Genomic DNA, 20767 nt, shown 5'->3' with positions numbered 1-20767 from the left:
AGAGTGTTCAGGGAAGGTCTCTCTTGAGATTACATTTAGGCCTAGACTTGAAGAGTGTAAAGGAAGAACCCATGTGGATATTCAGAGGAAAATGTTCCAGGCAGAGGGATGAGCAAGTCCAAAGGCCCTGAGGCAGAAGAGTAACAGACTGGTTTGTGAATAGTAAAGAGGTCAATGTGGCTGCTGTCTACTCTCTCTGTACTTCTACACTTCCCACTCATGTCTCAGTCTACTTCCATATAGTACCTATCAATACTGTCATCACTATTTAGGAGCTGTTCTCAACAAGATAACAACCTTAAATGTAATGGACAATTTATTTTTTACTTGACCTTTCTGAGTATTTGGAATTTTAAGTCACTTGCTCTTTTTTGAAATATTCTATTCCCCTGGCATTTGTGATACCCCACTCTGCTTTCCTCTTTGTATTATGGGTGACTTTATACTTTCCCTTCCTCTGCCCATTCCTTATCCTACACTAGGGGTTACAACCTGTTGCTTAAGAGAGCCAAATGAGTCCATATAAATGTCCCCTCCTACCTCCTTTCTGTACCTGCATGTGCGTGCACATGCATGCACGCACACATACACACTTAAAAATAAATCTGGGCCAATATTTTACATAAAAACTGAGATTCCTGGCTTCTCTTGAAAAACGAGAAGATCTTGAAATACTGGGTCAGTGCTACCATGTGGCAGCAAATGCTCAGAACTGAGGACATGAACTCTTCAGTTTGTTATAATCCTCACAACTCACGCAATGGATGCTACCGATACTTAGATCCAACTAACTTCAACCCAGTTACATGTATGGTATCATAGGCTCAAGAGTTCATAAACCCTGACAAACACAACTGTCTTAATACATCTCATCTATCTTAGTGGTTTCAGCATGAAATGACTGTTGAATTGGCTTCAAGTCCTTATCTTTGAGTTCTAAAGCAATAATGCCAATGTCTGGTATCCATTTCTCTTTGGACATCCCATAGGCACCTCAAACTCAGTAGGTGTGAAATAGAAATAACCTTGTTTGCTCTCATTCCCCCAAACTGGTATTTTAGCTTAGGGACTACCACTACCAACAACCCAATTGTCCTGGTCAGAAACTTGAGCTGACCTGAAATTTTCCCTAACTTTTATCCCCATACCTTCAAATCTACAACTCCTATTGCTTCTACTTTCTATTTTTTCCTATGCACTTGCCTCTCCTTTTACTGGAAACTTCCACTATAATTGTATATCTAGATTATCCCGACGGCAGTATAACTGGACTCTCCTATATCCACCCAGCTTTGCCTCACTCCAGTCCATTCTCTAAAGACTGGAGACTTCTAAAACCGTATCTTGTCATTCCCTAGCTTAAATTTTCATTTATTCATTGAATATTTATTGAATACTTATTATCTGCCCAGCTCTGATCTAGGTGATGTGGATATACAACAGAGAATGGCAAAAAAAATAAAATCTTCCACTCTTCAATGTTGATAATTCCCAATGACACACAAGCCCTTTGTAATCTGACTCAGGTTTATCTCTCCAGTCTCATCTGTCACCAACTGTCTCCCTACCTGCAAATGAAAGCATTTGCTGCTCCCAAATCACAGACTGGCTTTTGCCTATATTGTTCTCAACCCATATCCCATGCCCTGGTGAATTCTACTCTGCTTAGTTGTCACCTGGGGAATGTTCTCTGAATCCCAGATGGTAAGATGAGGTATATACTCCTTCAGTATATTCCAATAGCACTTTGTCATAGCCACCTACCTTAATTATGTCTGTTTCCTGACTAGATTCTGAAGCACTTGATGGTAAGAGCCATAACTTATTAATAATTATATCACTGGCATGAAGCACAGCACATAGCACAACAGTGGTGATCAACACTTCTCTTAAACAGATCAAACAGGGAAAACATATCAATCCCATGAAACAATATAGTATGTAGCAGATTGGGTGTCCCCTTCACTGTGAATACATATAAACTGGGACTGTATATTACATTGTAGATACCACACAAGTGATAGGCAACAGACTATACTCTACAAAAGGAGTTTACTACTGTCACAGAGAGAAACCAGGAAATGTAGCTTTGTGCCTACCTTAGAGTTTACCTAATGTATTAAGGATCTAAGCACTGAGTGCCAATGGTTGCTAAAAACAGAGGTAGTCTTCCCTCTAAAAATCAGACCTGAATCTGTTTAAGCCTCCAGTCTAGGGGTGTCCAGTAAAACTTTCTATGATGACAGAAGTGTCCTACACTTGTGCTGTCCAATATGGTAGACACTGACCATATAAGACTCTTAAGCACCTAGGTCGTGGCTAGTACATCTGAGGAACTAAAGTTTTAATTTTACTTTAATGAACTAAAGTTTAAATTTAAACGGCTACATGTGATTGGTGGCTACCATACTAAGCAGTGAAACTCTAGATTTAACCACTGATTTGCAAAAAGCACAGAAGGGTGACGAAAATGTTCAGCTAACTATGGAAACAGAATCAGCAAAATCATAACTGGAAAACTATACAGGACAAATGATTCAGTTCCTTCAACAAGTAAGTATCAGGATAGTGATTACTCTTGTAGTGGGGAGGGAAGAGGCATAAGCAGAAGCGGGGATATAGTGGGCTTCTGAGGTAGATTTTGTTCATGGGTGGTGGTTATAATGATATTTGTCATATAATTCATAAAACTGCACATGTTTTGCTATTTTATGTATTTGTTTGCTTCAACAATAAAAGTTAACATTTTTTATTTCTTTCAAAGGTGGTTATATGGAAAAGAATATAACAATGTGAGAAAACTAGTTTCAATGTCTGTTCTCACACTATCTAGCTATGAGCAGTTGTTACACTTAATAGCTTTCTAAGATCACCTCCTTGTAAGGCCCTAGGCACAGATGCAATGGAAATTAACCTGCATTATAATACTAAGAGGAAGACCCTGCATACCTTTACCTAACATAAAATGATGACTTGCAAATACAGTGTGAACTTTTTTTTTTTGGCAGTACGCGGGTCTCTCACTGTTGTGGCCTCTCCCGTTGTGGAGCACAGGCTCCGGATGCGCAGGCTCAGCGGCCATGGCTCACGGGCCTAGCCGCTCCACGGCATGTGGGATCCTCCCGGACCGGGGCATGAACCCGCGTCCCCTGCATCGGCAGGCGGACTCTCAACCACTGCGCCACCAGGGAAGCCCCAAGCGTGAACTATTTATATACAAATAGATGTTTGAAGATTGAGAGACCCTTGAAAACAATTTACTGTCACAATTTAGTGAATCTCTGTACAACCGCTACAGTGTTAATGTATCAAATTATTTCTTCACCATAAAGTCAAATTTAGCCTAAATCTAGTTTGATTTGTTCTGAATTAACCCAATAAGATTTGCTATCCCACCACCATCAGAATAATGGCACATCTATTCTCTATCTTTAAACTTAAATTTAAGAATGTTTTGCTATAGTACTGATTCTTGTTCTAAACTAAAATGGACATACTTTTCACTTTGTAGTTCCTGTATTTTCTTTGAATTTTCTCTGTGTTTTTCTTCAATTTCTTCCTTAAGTTCCTTTACCTGGGTTTTATAAAGTGTCTGCAAAACAAGTGATAAGAAGAAATAAGTGTTTATGGTAGGTTAAAAAACAGTTCGGTAGTTTCTTATAAACAATTAACACATGGTCCAACAATTCCACTCCTAAGTATTTACCCAGGACAAATACAAATATATATCCATACAGAGTCTTATACATAAATTTTCATTGCAGTTTTATTCATAGTAACTCCAAACTGGAAACAACCCCAGATATCTATCATCAGATGAATTTTTAAAGTTGTGATGTACCCATACTACTCAACAATAAAAAGGAATGAACTACTAATATATACAGCATGATAAACCTAAAAAATGTTAAGCTGTATGAAAGAAACCAGGTGCTAAAGAGTGTGTACTACATGATTCCATGTATATGAAATTGTAGAATAGGTGAAAATAATCAATAAGACAGAAAGCAAATCAGTGGCTGCCTGCAGACAGAGGTGGGTGGAGAAGATTGACTCCAAAGGGCCGTGAAGAAAATGTTTTATATGTTGATTGTGGTGGTGGTCACAGTATACACATATGTCAGAATTTATCAACCACTTAAAATGGGTACAATTTATTATATATAAATTATACCTCAAATATATATTAAATATATTGATTTGGGAAAAACATTATAAAGAAACTTAGCAAGCAATACTTATTTAAAAGTTAGATCAATTCTTGAAGTGAATAATGTTAGAGAAACCACTTCTCTTTTGGGTGATGAAGTGGGTGGTTGAGAGGTAGAAGAAATATCCATAAATAGGATTTATCAATGTTCTGTCAACATATGAATAATATATACTTATTACAGAACAATGATTCTTACAAAATTCAGTAGGTTTTTGCCAACTCCATCAACAAATATTTAAGAGGTATGAAAAAGTATTAGACCGACACTGTGTTAGATGCTGAGGTTACAGAGTAAACTTCCAAACTTCTTTTTTTTAAACCAACCTTTTTAGTTTAAAAGATAAGGAAAAAAATAGTAAGGACCAGCAAATAGTGTGGAGTACTACTTTTACACTGTACACTGAATTATACCTCTAAGAAATAGCACTTCTCTAGGGGGAAAGTACATTTCCACGGGAATGCAAATGAAGGAAGAATGATGGCTGGCTCTAGTTTAAGTGCTTACAATTTCTAAAATGAAATGTCCATTCTGCATTTAGGAATCAGATTCTCATTTCTCCTTTCTCTGACTTCAATTACTGAAATTTATATGTGTAATCAATGAAGAGAGAAAAAGAAAAATAACCTGATTTGAAAGCCCAGATTAAAGAATATCTTAAATTTGGTTCATAATAACTTATCAAATTTAGCAACATCTAATCCAGTCCTCACAAGCAATAGAATAAATCAAAACTAAAGGCAGCGTTAGTATTTTGTATGGTTTTTATACAGACAAAAATCAAGAATCCATAGGAACCACCACAAATCACTTGACAGCCATCCCCAAACATGGAGGCACTGAATGATTACTCTGTGGAAGCCTAGGGACAAAAAGGTGTGCTTGATATTACAGACCACTTTGCAGAAGTCAGTATCACACACTGAATAGTTAAGGTTAATTTACACTCAGGGAAAAGTTTTTCAACAATCTTGAATTATTTTTTAATTTAAAAACATATTGCAGTGATAGTATAATGAGCCAAGAAGAAATAGAAGTAGAAAGTCATCATATTTATTAGGAGATGAAAAGAGTAGAGCATGAAGCTCTTAATTGTGTGAAATTCTGTAGAGCTCTAATGGTATCCAGGTTTTTTACTAGAGAAATCATTACTTCCAATATTGTTCACACTTGGTTTCTAGGGAATGTTTATCAGTGTAACTCAAACTCCATGCATTTAATTACACTGCTTAAAGCTCATAGGAAAAGTGGTTGCCACTGAAAGAGAAATGGAGCTGGTAGATAAATGTTAAGCTGAAATGGCAGAGCACAAGCTTGGCAACCAGAGGAAGTAAACAAAAATTCAGAGGTTTCAATAAAGCCTCAAAGCATTAGCTATAAATGCTCATCAACAGTAGTAATGAAAATAACTTGGCCTGCAGCAAATAAGAAAATGATTTTTATGGAGAAAAAGGATAACAGATGCATAAAAGTGCACACAGAGCTAAAATAGGAAAAAGCTCCTCAACATTAGTTATACCCACAACTGTACGTAGTTATACCTAGAGATATATGTATGTAGGCCACTATAATGAGTATACAAGAACCACACATGATAATACCGGCACTCTAAACCACCAGAGCTCGCTACCAGGCAGACAGAACCCTTAACAAAGTCTTATATGTAGCTCCAGTTTGAAAGCAATTCTGGAAATATTTGCACAAAAACAGTCATTTCTTTACAACTTAAACAGACCACCAACTCAGATCCAGAAATGAAATGCAGAGATGGGGATATAAAGAAGGGGAGAAAACTACTTCAGTCATTTGAAAAAGAATCATAGTTCACATTAAAAATCTAAATACCTTGTTTTAAGTCAGGTTTTGAAACAGTCTATATGTTAAAAATGATTCTCACCGAGAAATATTGCTCAGCTTCAAGCTGATCTTGTAGCTCCCGCATCTGTCCTTCATTTCCTCTGTATTGTCTTTAGACAAAAGAGAAAACAGTAAACAAATGCTCTTATTTATACTAGACTTTATATTATTCTTTGTTTCTTAAAGTTGCTACAATAAAAAAGGTTTACTAAAGTAACTTCTGTTTCAAAAAATCATTCTTCAGGGACTTCCCTGGCAGTCCAGTGGTTAAGACCCTGTGCTTCCACTGCAGGTGCGGCCAAAAAATTTTAAAAATCATACTTCATTACACAGTATTACTTTACTGGTTATATTTGGTTAGGCCACACTGTCTGCTCCTTATTAAATGATACTATGAAAAGTTGAGGGAACAGTTTTCTACTGAAGGTCACTTATTAATTGTGGATTAATCCACAATGCAAAAATAAAAATATTTTTTGGTAAATTTTTCTAAAGAAAAGCTTTATTAGGGATACATTTAAAATGTCTTATGCAGTAAGTAGACTATTAAAAACTTGACCATATTTAATAAATAATAAGAATAATTTAGTACTATATTTTACGGTCAATTAAGTACAAGGGTACAGTGGAAATGAATACTCAGGTAAGGAGTAAGAAGGGAGGCAATAACAACTGACAAAGGAGGAGTAACACAGATAAAGAGACAAGTACATGTATAGAATACATACACGTAAACACTGTTCACAGAGAGGAAAGGACTCAAAAAGACAGAGACACAATGCAACCCAAGGACAGCTATTCAACAATGAACAATTCCATCTGCAGCTGCTAGGTTTTCATATTAGATAGTAACAGCTTTTTATTTTCAGCATATGGTTGACAGAAAGTACGTAATAATTATTAGTTAAATGCTGAGTGAAAGTTATTTCGGGAGAAGAAAACTACAAAACACATTACTTGGTAAAAATAGTGGCTCTAAAACGGTAAAAGAATTTCACCAATATAAAGTCAACAAAATCAAACCCAGCAATTTTACCCAAGAATTACTGTGTTGTAAACGAAGCTGGCAAATGAAGACATTATAACATAAATTTGAAGGAAATAAAACCTCATGGTCTGGCATAAGGTATCTTTGATATTAAATTTCTGAAGCATGTCCTTATACAAATTCTGAAAGTCATACTGATACCTTGCTTTGTCCCCATTTCAAGTAAGTGGGCACATCAGATCTCAGAATAGAAGAAAAAGGACATTTTGCACTTTGAGATGAACCAAAGAAACAAAATAAAACAAACAAACAAATACAAGGCCATCATGTCTAATGTCTAATTCTAGTCTCTAAAATAAACCTTAAACATTTTCTGTAAGGTACTAAATCCTTAATAAAAAGGTTATTCCTCATTTTTGTAATTCTAGTGTGAAGAAACATTATGACTTTTGTAGATATGAAAATCATGAGAAAACTGTGTTTTTCCTACCATAAACAGACACTGTAAAGTCACTAGTCTTGATAATGTCCTTTTTTTTCCCCTTTAAATAACTGTTTTTTATTTAGTAAGCCTATCTTTCCAAAGCCTGAACTCCCTTGCAAACCTACTTTGCAAATAAATTGTTTTATTTTTTCTAAATGCTTTTTCCTAAATCTTCCTTTCACATACTCTAAGTACATAACCTATACACACATAAAATATGAAACACATAAGCAAATGCTAAACACAAAAAAGAAAGAAATCAAGAATGTTATTTCCGAAACTTACTTTGTAAGCTGAGCTAATTCAAACTCTAATAATCTCTTTGCTTCCAATAAAGTATTTATTTCCTGTTTCATCTGCTTTTCTAAACCTTTTAAATTGTCTGCCTCAAATGCGTGGGTCTTCAATTCATTTTGTAACAACAGTCGCTTATTTGACTCCTGCTCCAGTTGCAGGGATAGATTCTTAACCTATGAATGAGAAAAATAATTGGGATTGTAAATCTCTTTAGTAATTTATTAGACATCATTTGAAAGAATACTAATCAAATCTCAAGTACATTATAATTCCTTATACAAGTAGAAAATATTAGTATTGTAATGAGTCTCCACTGTTCTATGCATTTATTACTGCAGAATTTAGTGTTAAATTAATTCCCAAATTTCAGATGTGAGATCTTGGAGGGAAATCTGGTTTCTTTGTACCCCAACCTGTATGGAAATTTTGGAGAAGGTGAGTATAAAAGTCACTTTTGGGGGGACATTCCTAAATGGTATTTAAATTTACCTGTTCTTTCAAAAATGTTTGTACTCTAATCTACAACCCTCCAGAGTTTATAAAACAAATTGAATATATATTTAATTCAACTCAATAAATATTTATCAAGTACTTATTAGGCGTTAGGACTAATAAACGAAAAATTCTTACAGTGGTTACAGTGCCCTTCATGATCTATTCTGTTTACTTTCCTAGTATTATCACTGGTCATTCTCTGAATCCAATCATACTCCTCAGATCCTCCAGTGTGACAAACTCTCCACCACCACACAGTTCTTGCACAGGCTATTCTCTGTCTTTCCCTCTTCATTTATTCTTTCTTCAGCTCTTAAATGCCAAACCCTTAGTGAGGCCTCCTTTACCTCCTGGATGTGATTAGTCCTAACACTCCTACCCGGTATGCCCTCTTTAAATATGTCATGCTTGTAATTCAATTTTAATATCTGTCTTTCCCTTTGGGTTCTAAGTTCCACAGAAGTCAAGACCATAGCCATCTTATTCCGTACCCCAACTCCTAGCACAGGGCTAGGCAGATAACACATGGTCAAAAGTTACATTTTAAAATTACTGAATATTATCTCCCAAATTTTCAACATACATTCTTCCTGCATGCTGGCTATATTAGGTATCTCTAATCTCTCTTCTTTCTTGTCCATTCTATATACCACTACCAGATTACTTTTCCTGAAAGTGTTTTCATCTATAGTTTTGTAGTTTTAAAAACTATCAATACTTTGCCCTTCAGGTTTCCCCCATGACTACTCAACATGTCTCTCCTTTCCTGGTTTGATCAAGTCGCTTTTTGTCCCTCACTTACCTATTTCCTTAAGCAATCAGTAATTACTCTTTTATCTATACTTAAAATGTTCCCTCTACCAATTCAGGCTTCTGACTTTCAAACTATCACCTTTTCAGGCCTTACTCAACCTTTGAAATATAAGTGACAACCCATTCCTCCTTTGTGAAGGCTTTCCTCATTAATCTAATCTTCTCTTTCTCCCTTCTCTAATTTACATATGTGAACTAATTATTTTTGGTCTTATAATTTCTAAAGTACATATACCGGCTTCTCTGGTGGCGCAGTGGTTAAGAATCCGCCTGCCAATGCAGGGGACACAGGTTCGAGCCCTGGTCCGGGAAGATCCCACATGCCGCCGAGCAACGAAGCCCGTGCGCAACTACAGAGCCCGCGTGCTGCAACTACTGAAGCCCGCGTGCCTAGAGCCTGTGCTCTGCAACAAGAGAAGCCACTGCAATGAGAAGCCCGCACACGGCAATGAAGAGTAGTCCCCGCTCACCACAACTAGAGAAAGCCCGCGTGCAGCAACAAAGACCCAATGCAGCCAAAAATAAATAAATTTTAAAAATCAATAAAGTATATATACCAATCACTAGGATATGATATCATTTTATCTCTTTATTTACTGCTTTCTATCTATGTAAATCAAGCAAGACTCCACAGTTTAACGCTTCCTTTGAAATCTATAAACAATGCTCCTCTTGGGGATTACTGGATACCTGACAATAAAGAGGTTTTTTTTTTTCTCTCTCTCTCTCTCTTAAAAAGCAAATGGTCAGTTTCTTCAGGGGAGGAGCTGCGACACTTCTTTACAGTTGTACTGTCACAGTGCAAAATGGTATAGAACCTATGGTGTGAATGTTCATTATACGAAGATGAAAATTTTAGGAGTTAGGGATATAGTGGTGACCTTACAGCAGTGAACACAGATAAATATAAGTTATTTTATTAAAATCTCCACCGTGTTGTTTAAATTATAATGACTTTTTAGTCATAACAATGATATTGTCTTTTATAAGATAAACAAAATCAGTATTATTTTTCTTACTTCATCCTCCATCCTTTCTTTATTTTCAGTCAAATGCTCTAGCTTCTGCTGAGATTGTTTTAGATCAACATCTAGCATGGAGCACTGCTTCTCAATCTGAACAACCCTATTTTCAGCCTTCTCTCGAGCTTCTCTCTCTTCCTTCAGCTTTTTTTCCATCTCTGTGAAAGAAAAAAGTTACAAACATACATTTAAAGAAAAAGACATGCTTTTCACTTTCATGGGCTGTGTAAGACACCTAGGTGCCAAAAATCCCTACTGTTTTTATCCTGGGACTCTTTTAGAGCTATTCATTATAAAAGTTCTAACATTATGAATTATTTGTATAGTGGGATCTCTAAAGGAAGAGAGTCATAACATAAAACGAATCTTCCAAATCCATCCCTTGCCCAATGATCTGAGAGACTATTCAGTGCCATTTTCAGACCAGAAGGTGAAAGTATAGCTGGAAAAAAGTGGAGTATCTAAGGAGAAGAATGGAGGTAGTTCAGATAAAAGTAGAAAAATATGATTGTGGTTATTAATCTATACCTAGCATTGTTCCAGAAAAGTTTCCGAGGCTTAAGGCTGTGATGTAAACTTTAATTTATGCAACTCAGACAAGATTCCGCGATAGTATAATACCTATTTTAATTATTATCAGAAGATATTAGTCTACAGTGAGGTTCCCTTTTTGAGATACGGTAACTAAGGTTCTGAAGGTTAATTTTCTAGGGTCTTGCAACTCTTAAGTTGCACCATCAGGTTTCAAACTTAATAAGTCTGCTTTCTCACTTTCAGACTGTCCTCTAGGTGACAAAATAGAAACCATCAGAATGGAGCTTCCTGAATAATTCCCAGATTTCTGGCTTGGGCCCCTGGATGTTGAATACCATCATCCATAACCATGATAATATCTCCCATTTATTGAAAGCTTTTTATGTACAGGCAGTTTAGATGCATTTTCCCACCTAATTTTTTTTTGTTTTTTAATAGTCACAGAGTGGCTAAGAGGCAAAGTAGATTTGTCTGATTACAAGCCTGGGCTCATAAAAACTAGACAGCCGTTAACCAAGACAGTCAGAATAGGAGTAAGGGCAGGTCTGACAGATAAGGTCACACGTTCTCCCTTGAATAAACTGAATTTAAGGTGCCAGGTAACATTTCCAGGGTACAATAGGTTAAGAAGTGAGTAGAAGGTGAAGAAAAGGAAGACATCTTTTTATAAATTTGGCTATAAAGGGATGGAATAAAACAGTGGCAATTAGTAAGGATCACAGGTTGCTGCAAGGGTCTGTCTTTTTTTTTTTTTTTTAAGATGGGAGAGACTTGTACATGTTTACAACAGGAAGAAATTCAGTGGAGGAAAAAAGGTTGAGAATAAAGAGGAGAAAAAGAAATAACAAGTTGAGATAAGAGGCTGGATCTGAATACAGCTAGAACATATTAGCAAGGACAGGAAGAGGATCACCCTCCTCTAAGATGAGAAGGAAGATAATGAACATGGGTAAAGTAGTAAGACAGGTTGATTAAGTTAGAGAATTAGATTCTGAGGGGTTCACACCTATGATTTCACAATTTCTTTTTGAAATAGGAGAATGTTCACCTAAAATTAAAGCAATAAAGAAATGGCATAGGAAGCTTGAGGAGAGAAATAAAAGTTTAGGAGAAGGAAATGATGAGTGACATATACAAAAATGACAGCTCACCTGAGGCTGGAGACAATGCATTGGGATAACATCCATCTGAAGAACTATTTGAAGCAATGAAAAGTGGCCGGCTAGTCTGATCTAGATCTGTTGTGCTTAGAGGCATAACACAGTGGAAATACAAAGGAATGAGAGAGTTGAGGGTACAGAGCAAGAAAGCAGATGAATTAACAGACAATGAGTTCCAGAATGGATCTCGAAGAAAACAAAGGAAAGGGCTGAAAAACTGGGAGAAATGAGAATCCACTGACTTATACAGGGAGTAGAGGGTAGTATAGGGAGTAGAGAATGGTAGAGTAAGAGAACTAGCAGGTGAAATTGTCATTTTAAAAAATGGAAGGTATCAAAAAGGAAGGCACCCTTTTTCCAGATCATCATTTATAATTTCTAAGAGTTTAAACTACTACACAATAAAATTGGATCAAAATCAAAATATTTTTGTTGGCATTATTTAAAAACTAATCATGTAGAAAATATTAAGACTGACACTTACCACACATTGCAACAGACTTGGCCTCTTCAATAGATTGATGTTTGTCAGTTAAACGAGCTTTGGTTACTTTATGTTCATTTACCTCTTGTTCTAACCTTTGCTGTAATGATTTAAGCTTGTAGTTTAAATCTATTTCTAAGTTATTCTTTTCCTGTAAAATGAGAATGAAAGTCATGCACTACACTGTGCAAAAGGCACATCATTAAATCTTATATTAATTAATATCCCATAAGAGATAATACATGAATCACATTGGCTTGAAATGTTACACCATATATACTTAAATATTTTTATTCAAGACACAACTTTATTTTTATACTTCTTGTATATTTCACACCATCTATAATGTCTTACTTTAAAAATCACAATAAGCACATATAATTAAAAGCAAAATATCACCTTTTTTCTGCCCCCCACCCCTCCCCATGTGAATCATTAGCCATGGCTGATGGCAGGGCAGAGTTCTGTTATGTTCAGGAGGGTTCACTGCGAGGATCAGAAATGAATAGGACAATTCTTCAGTTCATTTAAAATTTTTTGCTACCATTAAAAAAAACTGATCTCTATTTACAATTGCATCTACACCTAGATTTACCTTGCTCTGACAAAAGAATGTAAACATGTATTCCATTCCTGTTTGGGTACTTCTACTCTTCTTTCATCCTATTTCCAAACTTATACCAGACTTAGACATCAAAAAGCTACTCTGAATGACACAAAACATGTCCAAAGGACAAGATAAGTGGTGAATTTTCTGATCATTTACCTGAGGATCTAGTAAACCTACAACATTTCAGGGAGGTAAGCTAAATCTGCATATTACCTATTTAATCCTTTTCTTAGCAAGGTAAGGACAGAGGATAACCAATGGCATTTTTTGACTGTTATGAAAATTCTACATGCAAAGGCCAATTACATTATGTATGCTCTTTACTATTTTGCTAACTCTTACTAACGAAATGGAAAAGGCACACATGGTCTACTACATACTAATCCTTTGTTTTCCTTCTTCATAATTAGTAAGGTTCAGCATCTTCATCTTACCCATGTACAAAAAATGGGGGAAAAAATCTATATGAAGAGGTATCTCCAAACCAAAGCAATTTGTGATGATAGATACCCTTCAAGGGTAGAAACAAACAAATAAAAATAACACCCTAGGGCTTCCCTGGTGGTGCAGTGGTTGAGAATCTGCCTGCTGGTGCAGGGGACACGGGTTTGTGCCCGGTCCGGGAGGATCCCACATGCCGGGGAGCGGCTGGGCCCGTGAGCCATGGCCGCTGAGCATGCGCGTCCGGAGCCTGTGCTCCGCAATGGGAGAGGCCACAACAGTGAGAGGCCCGCGGACCGCCCAAAAAAAAAAAAAAAAAAAAAAAAACCCAAAAAGCCCAAATTAAGACCCACATATACACCTCCACACAGCAACCAACAATAAAAACTTCTAGAAATGTAAACATATAAAGATTAGGAATGATCTTTTATAAAACCATCTTATAATATCTGATAATCAATAAATACTATCTCATAATTGGTATATGTTAAATCATTTACTTTTTCTGAATGATTAAGCATGTCTTGAGCCTCTTTTCTTTCTCCTTCCACTCTTTCAAGATTATGTTTGAGATGCTTCACCTCCTCTTGTAAAGATGTAATTCGAGCTATCAAGTAAGAAAAAAGTTCAAGTCACACAGTCATTGAAAGAGAAATCTTTTTTTCCCCAGCATTATCATTAAGATAAAAAAAGTTTAAAATCTCCTGATCAGACAGAAATTTATTAAGTGTTTTCTTAGCAGTATGTACAATAACTACAATACATAGTGATAAAAATGTTAATTCTAGTTGGAGATCATCTAGTACATATTCATTTTACAGATGGTCAAAGAGATAAGCCTGAGCTTCCTCCAGAAATCAGATCTGAGTCCTAATCGAGTGCTCTTTTCCCCATGTTAATTAAGGCAAGTATTTAAGTGCTTTTTTATGTATCAGACATTCTGAAAAGTGTTTAATTACTCTTAAACTTAATGAAGAAAAACTCCATTACTAAAGAAACTTAGTTTTAAGGAATTCAAGTCCTCTAACAAAGCTTAGTGTTAACCTACCTGATGCTCATGTCATGCAATGGTAGCAACTCACATATTTAGAAACTCTACTCATTAAGATATGCTTTGGGTTTTATGTTTTTAATGCATAAGTACTTAATAAACACAATTTAATACATGCAGACTCTAACATATATGAATATAATTATATTGTCTAGTTCAAAAGTAAAAACCTATTTTCTTATTTTGTGATTCAATGTGGCCTAAGATTTGACGGGGAAATGGATAAAGCACCCTAAAAGACCCGGAAAAAATTTGTACTTCTTAAAGGTTAGTGTTTAACTTGCAGTACTTGCCAAAGTCTTCAAGGCACTCAACCTGCCTGCGCCACCAGGGAAACCCCTGAAGTAGTTCTTTAATGAACAAATGAATATTAAATCTTTGGCACGTGATAAGGCTTGTCTGGTAGGCTAGTTCTAGGATCTAGAGAGCAATGAAGCGATTTTATTTACACACACAGGCAATGTGGCATTCTGTTCACATAGGAATATTTTCATATAGGAGAAAGAAACACCTGCTAGTTTCTTTCAAATGGTTGAGCAAAAATACAGAGAATGTGTGTGTTTGTATGGAGATAAAGCAAACATGGCAAGATGTTTAAATGTTAAAGTGCTATTTAAAAAATGCTTCTTCAGGCTTCCCTGGTGGCGCAGTGGTTGAGAGTCTGCCTGCTGATGCAGGGGACGCGGGTTCGAGCCCCGGTCTGGGAGGATCCCACATGCCGCTGAGTGGCTGGGCCCGTGAGCCATGGCCGCTGAGCCTGCACGTCCGGAGCCTGTGCTCCGCAACGGGAGAGGCCACAACAGTGAGAGGCCCGCATACCGCAAAAAATAAAAATAAAAAATAAATAAAAAAAATAAAAAAATAAAAATAAAAAAAATGCTTCTTCCTGTATTTATAATAAATAATAGGTTTTAAAAACCTGTAGAAAGATAGTATACTCAGGTTAAACTGAATTTTTGTGTAGAAGTTGTTCATATAAACCAACTCTCAAGAAGACAAAGTAATGAAAATATATGGGTTGAATTCATTAGAGTCCTAGTAACTTTATAAAAGGTATGTTAAATATATTTTATTTGGGGGCTTCCCTGGTGGCGCAGTGGTTGAGAGTCCGTCGGCCGATGCAGGGGACGCGGGTTCGTGCCCCGGTCCGGGAGGATCCCACGTGCCGCGGAGCGGCTGGGCCCGTGAGCCATGGCCGCTGAGCCTGCGCGTCCAGAGCCTGTGCTCTGCAGGGGGGAGAGGCCACGGCAGTGAGTGGCCTGCGTACCACCCCCCAAAAATATATATATTTTATTTTCCTCATGTATTGTATTTTTTAAAAAATGCTAGGAAGAAACTGTAACTTGTCTGTACAATACATGAAAGCAAAAAAGCTTCACATTAAAAAAAAATATATATATATATATATACAGTAGAAGGAATAAGAACCAAAATATCAGGGATCATAACCTAAGCAGATCAAAACAATAAAGCTTCTAAAGGAAAACAGGGAATAATATCCTCATGATTTAATCAAAGAATTCAACAGGCCACACTAAATAGCACTGACCACAAAAGAAAAAAAAATAGGACTACATTAAAAATAAGAAAAGTAAGACCTCCTGTTCATTGGCAGACAGGATTTAAGAGTGAAAAGGAAAACCACAGAGTGGAAGAAGATAATTATGGTACATAAATTTGATAAGGGACTAATATCTAGGACTTCCACAAACCAACAAGAAAAAAGCAAACAATCCAATAAGAAAAGGAGGGGCAAAAGACCTGAAGAGCATATCACAAATTGCCAATAAACACGTGAAAAGTTTCTCAATCTCGGACACCAGGGAAATGGAAACTAACCCCTAAGGAAATACCATCAGGCACCACCTGAATGGCTAAAACAGTAAGACTGACAAAACTCAGTGGGGATGAGTACTATCCTTGAGGAGGCAGTGGAACAACCAGAACTCTCATACATTGCTGGTGAATGTAAACCGGTGCACCTACTTTGAAATACTTGGATGTATTTACTAAAGCTAAATATACTCTATGGCTCTGCCACTTCTAGGTATATACCAAAAGGAAGCATATGTATGATTACCAAAGAATATGTACAAGAAAGTTCATATCAGCATTATTCATAATAATCACCGAATGGAAACAATCAGAATATCTGATTTAAAAGACATGACCACAAAATAACTGATAAATTGCAGTGGTCATACAAAATACAAGGAGTACTATACAGCAAGAAGAACAAACTACTGCCATATACAACAATATGGATGAACCTCACAAACAATGTTGAATGAAATAAACCAGAAACAAAGGAGTGTTTTCTGCATGATTCCACATATAAAAGTTCAAAAACAAGCAGAACTAACTTATGTGTTAGAAGTCAGAACAGTGATTACTTTGGGGAAAAAGGGTTAGTGACTAAGCGGAAGTACAAGGGAAATTCTGGGCTGCTGGTAATATTCAGTTTCTATATGGGTGTGTTCATGCTGTGAAAATTTTTCCAGATACATATTTTTTATTTATTTTAATATGTACAGATATGTTAATTCTCAAAAACAAAAAAAAACTCACTGTGAAAAATCTAAATATGTTAAAATCCCCAAATATGAAATCTACTATCTAAATTTGAGGCCCATCAACTATATATAAAAATTAAAAACAAAGGAATGGGGACTTCCCTTGTGGTGCAGTGGTTAAGAATCTGCCTGCCAATGCAGGGGACATGGGTTCGATCCCTGCTCCGGGAAGATCCCACATGCTTCTGAGCAACTAAGCCCATGTGCCACAACTACTGAACCTGCACTCTACAGCCTGCGAGCCACAACTACTGAGCCCATGTGCCACAACTACTGAAGTCCGTGTGCCTAGAGCCTGTGCTCTGCAACAAAAGAAGCCACCGCAATGAGAAGCCCACGTGCCACAAGGAAGAGTAGCCCCCGCTCGCCGCAACTAGAGAAAGCCCACACGCAGCAATGAAGACCCAATGCAGCCAAAAATATAAATAAATTAAAAAAATATTTATATATATAAATAAACAAATAAGTAAACGGGCAAGATACACCAGGAAAGTGCAAATTAAGGGAAAAACCCCTCAAGGTCAGATATATTTAATATCATCTATAATACAATTTTAATCCAGTAAGAAGATACAGAAGTCATAAAACCTTAACACACCAAACAATGCTGCATTAAAAATATACAATAGCAGGGTATTATGAAATATCCACAGCTAACATCATACTTAATAAACAATACAAAAGGAAAACTAAGACAATTCCATTTATAACAGCATCAAAAAGAACAAAATACCTAGGAATAATTTAACCGAGGAGGTGTAAGACTTGTACACTGAAACTAATAAATAAATAAATAAATGCTGAAATGAATTTTTTAAATACCAAAATAAACAGAAATATATCCTGTGTTCATGGACTATAAGTCTTAATATGTTAGGAAGGCAATACTACCCAAAGCAATCTATAGATTCAATGCAATCCCTATAAAAACTCCAAAGATATTTTATGCAGATATGGAAAAGCAGATTCATATGGAATTACTTGCAGAGTGGAATATCTAAAACAGCATTGAAAAAGAACAACAAAGCTGAAGAACTCAAACTTCCAATTTCAAAACTTGCTGTAAAGCTACAGTGACCATAACAGTGTGGTACTGGTCTAAGAACAGACATATAGACCAACTGAATAGAATTGAGAATCTAGAAACAAAACTGTGTACCTATAGCCAATTGATTTTCAACAAGGATGCCAAGGCCATTCAGTGGGGGAAAAAGTAATCTCTTCAACAAATGGTACTGGGACAACCAGATATCCACATGTAAAAGAATGAAATTGGACCCCTACACATCATACCATATACAAAAATTAACTCAAGTTAGTCAGAGACCTAAATATAAATGCTAAAACCATACAACTTTTAGAAGAAGACATAGGGGTAAACCTTCATGATCCTCAATTTGGCAATGTATTATGATATGACACCAAAAGCATAAGCAACATATATTAAACTGAACTTCATTGGGCTTCCCTGGTGGTGCAGTGGTTGAGAATCTGCCTGCCGATGCAGGGGACACGGGTTCGAGCCCTGGTCTGGGAAGATCCCACATGCCACGGAGCAACTAGGCCTGTGAGCCATAACTACTGAGCCTGCGCATCTGGAGCCTGTGCTCCGCCACAAGAGAGGCTGCAACAGTGAGAGACCCGCGCACCGCGATGAATAGTGGCCCCCGCTTGCCTCAACTAGAGAAAGCCCTCGCACAGAAACGAAGACCCAACACAGACAAAAAATTAATTAATTAATTTTAAAACCCCCCCAAAACTGGACTTCATCGAAATTAACTTTTGTACATCAAAGGACATTATCAAGAAAAGTGAAAAGACAAACTACAGAAGGGGTGTAAATATTAGCAAATCACACACCTGATAAGGTCTAGTATCCAGACTCTTAAAAGTCAACAACGAAAAGACAAAAGACCCAATTAAAAAATGGACAAAGGACATGAGCAGACATTTTTCCAAAAAGGATATACAAATGTCCAATAAGCACATGAAAAGATGCTCAACCTCATTACTCATTAGGGAAATTAAAGTCCAACCCACAGTGGGACACCACTTCATACCCACTAGGGTGGTTATAACCAAAAACAGTTAAATATCAAGTACTGGCAAGGATGTGGAAAAACTGAAACCCTTGTACAATGCTGGTGGGGACATAAAATGATGCAGCCATGGTGGAAAATAGTCTGGAAGTGCCTCAAAAGTTAAACACAGCATTAGCACATGACCCAGCAATTCTACACCTAGATATCCAAAAGATCTGAAAACAAGTATTCCAATAAATACTTGTAAACGAATTTCATAGCAGTGTTATTCACAATAGCCAAAAGGTGGAAACAACTCAAATGTCCATTAACAGATGAACAGCTAAACAAAATGTGGTGTATACATACAATAGAATATTAGTCAGCCATAAATGAATGAAGTACTGATACATGGTACAACATCAATCTTAAAAATATGCTAAGTGAAAGAAGCCTGATACAAAAGGTCACATATTGTATGATGTCATTTATATGAAATATCCAGAACAAGTAAATTCAGAAATATAAAACAGATTGGTGGTTGCTAGGGGCTAGGTAGAGGGGCATATAGGGAAGGAAAGCTTAATGGGTACAAGGTTTTCTTCTGGGTTAATGAAAATGTTTTGGAACTCGATAGACAAGGTGGTTGTACAACACTGTGAATGTACTGAATGCCACTGAATTGTACACTTAAATGGTTAACTTTATGTTATATGAATTTCACCTCAATAAAACAATATAAAAAAAGCTGTTAGAAATACAAGGGGGCTATGAGAAAAAAGACTACAGTCATAGTGTTAACTTTTAAAATACGTTTCAAAATTTGGCAAATCAAAGACACAAAGAATAAATGAAGTCTTAGAAAACTGGTTAGATTAGAAAATGGATCTATTGTTTTTCTTCTAAAAGTCAAATCCAAAAACATACCAAGTAAAAAACTTACACAATTTCCAAATGCCCATGTAACAGTTAAAAACAAAAGTGCATTATACTATGATATACTATTCCCTCAGCCTATTTCCCTATAGACATGAAGCTAAGAATTTTTTTTTCATTTTTAAAGGGTTATAAAAAGCAAAACAGAAGAATATGTAACAGAGATCGTATGTGGCCCACAAAACCTAAAGTATATACTATCCAATTATATTTGGGAAGTCATTTCCCATACACATGAAGAAGCTTCTGCTCAATAGTGTACACGGAGAGCATTCAACTAGGTCACAATTGTTACTGTGCCACAAGGCTAGCCTCCCAAACTATAAGAAATTTATACCTGAGGGATCTGAAATGTCTTAAGAACCATAAAAAATCAACGTAAAAATTTTGTTTGCATGTGTGCATGTTTTACCACAATGCACCTTGTATGTTGAGGCTCATATAAGTTTTGTGCTTTTTAATGTGTGTGAACTTTGATTCACATTTAAATTAAAAAATAAAACTCAAAGAAAGCATTGAAAAAGGATAAACATCAATAATAGGTCATGCTATGAATCTTCCTTAACTTCACCAATATCTAAAAAACAGAGTCAGTTAAAACCATTGTTGGGCTTCCTTGGTGGCGCGGTGGTTGAGAGTCCGCCTGCGGATGCAGGGGACGTGGGTTCGTGCCCCGGTCTGGGAGGATCCCGTGTGCCGCGGAGCGGCTGGGCCCCTGGGCCATGGCCGCTGGGCCTGCGCGTCCGGAGCCTGTGCTCCGCGGCGGGGGAGGCCACAGCAGTGAGAGGCC

General features: G+C 36.6%; 1 protein-coding gene across 1 annotated transcript in view; it reads right to left on the bottom strand.

Annotated features, from left to right (window-relative positions):
• Positions 1-20767, bottom strand: part of ROCK1 (Rho associated coiled-coil containing protein kinase 1) — a 147998-nt gene that overhangs the window by 22859 nt on the left and 104372 nt on the right. The window contains exons 17-22 of the mRNA XM_007448612.1: positions 13897-14003; positions 12346-12496; positions 10165-10325; positions 7826-8010; positions 6109-6178; positions 3498-3592 (exon numbers count right to left, since the gene is read on the bottom strand). Of these exons, the coding sequence (XP_007448674.1) occupies positions 3498-3592; positions 6109-6178; positions 7826-8010; positions 10165-10325; positions 12346-12496; positions 13897-14003 (769 nt within the window). The remainder of the gene's footprint in view (positions 1-3497; positions 3593-6108; positions 6179-7825; positions 8011-10164; positions 10326-12345; positions 12497-13896; positions 14004-20767) is intronic.

Source organism: Lipotes vexillifer, unplaced genomic scaffold, assembly GCF_000442215.2.
Source record: "Lipotes vexillifer unplaced genomic scaffold, Lipotes_vexillifer_v1.1 scaffold168, whole genome shotgun sequence".
Lineage (NCBI taxonomy): Eukaryota > Metazoa > Chordata > Mammalia > Artiodactyla > Lipotidae > Lipotes > Lipotes vexillifer.
Note: the sequence above shows the minus strand (reverse complement) of the source record. Positions and strands in the feature narration are given on the sequence as shown.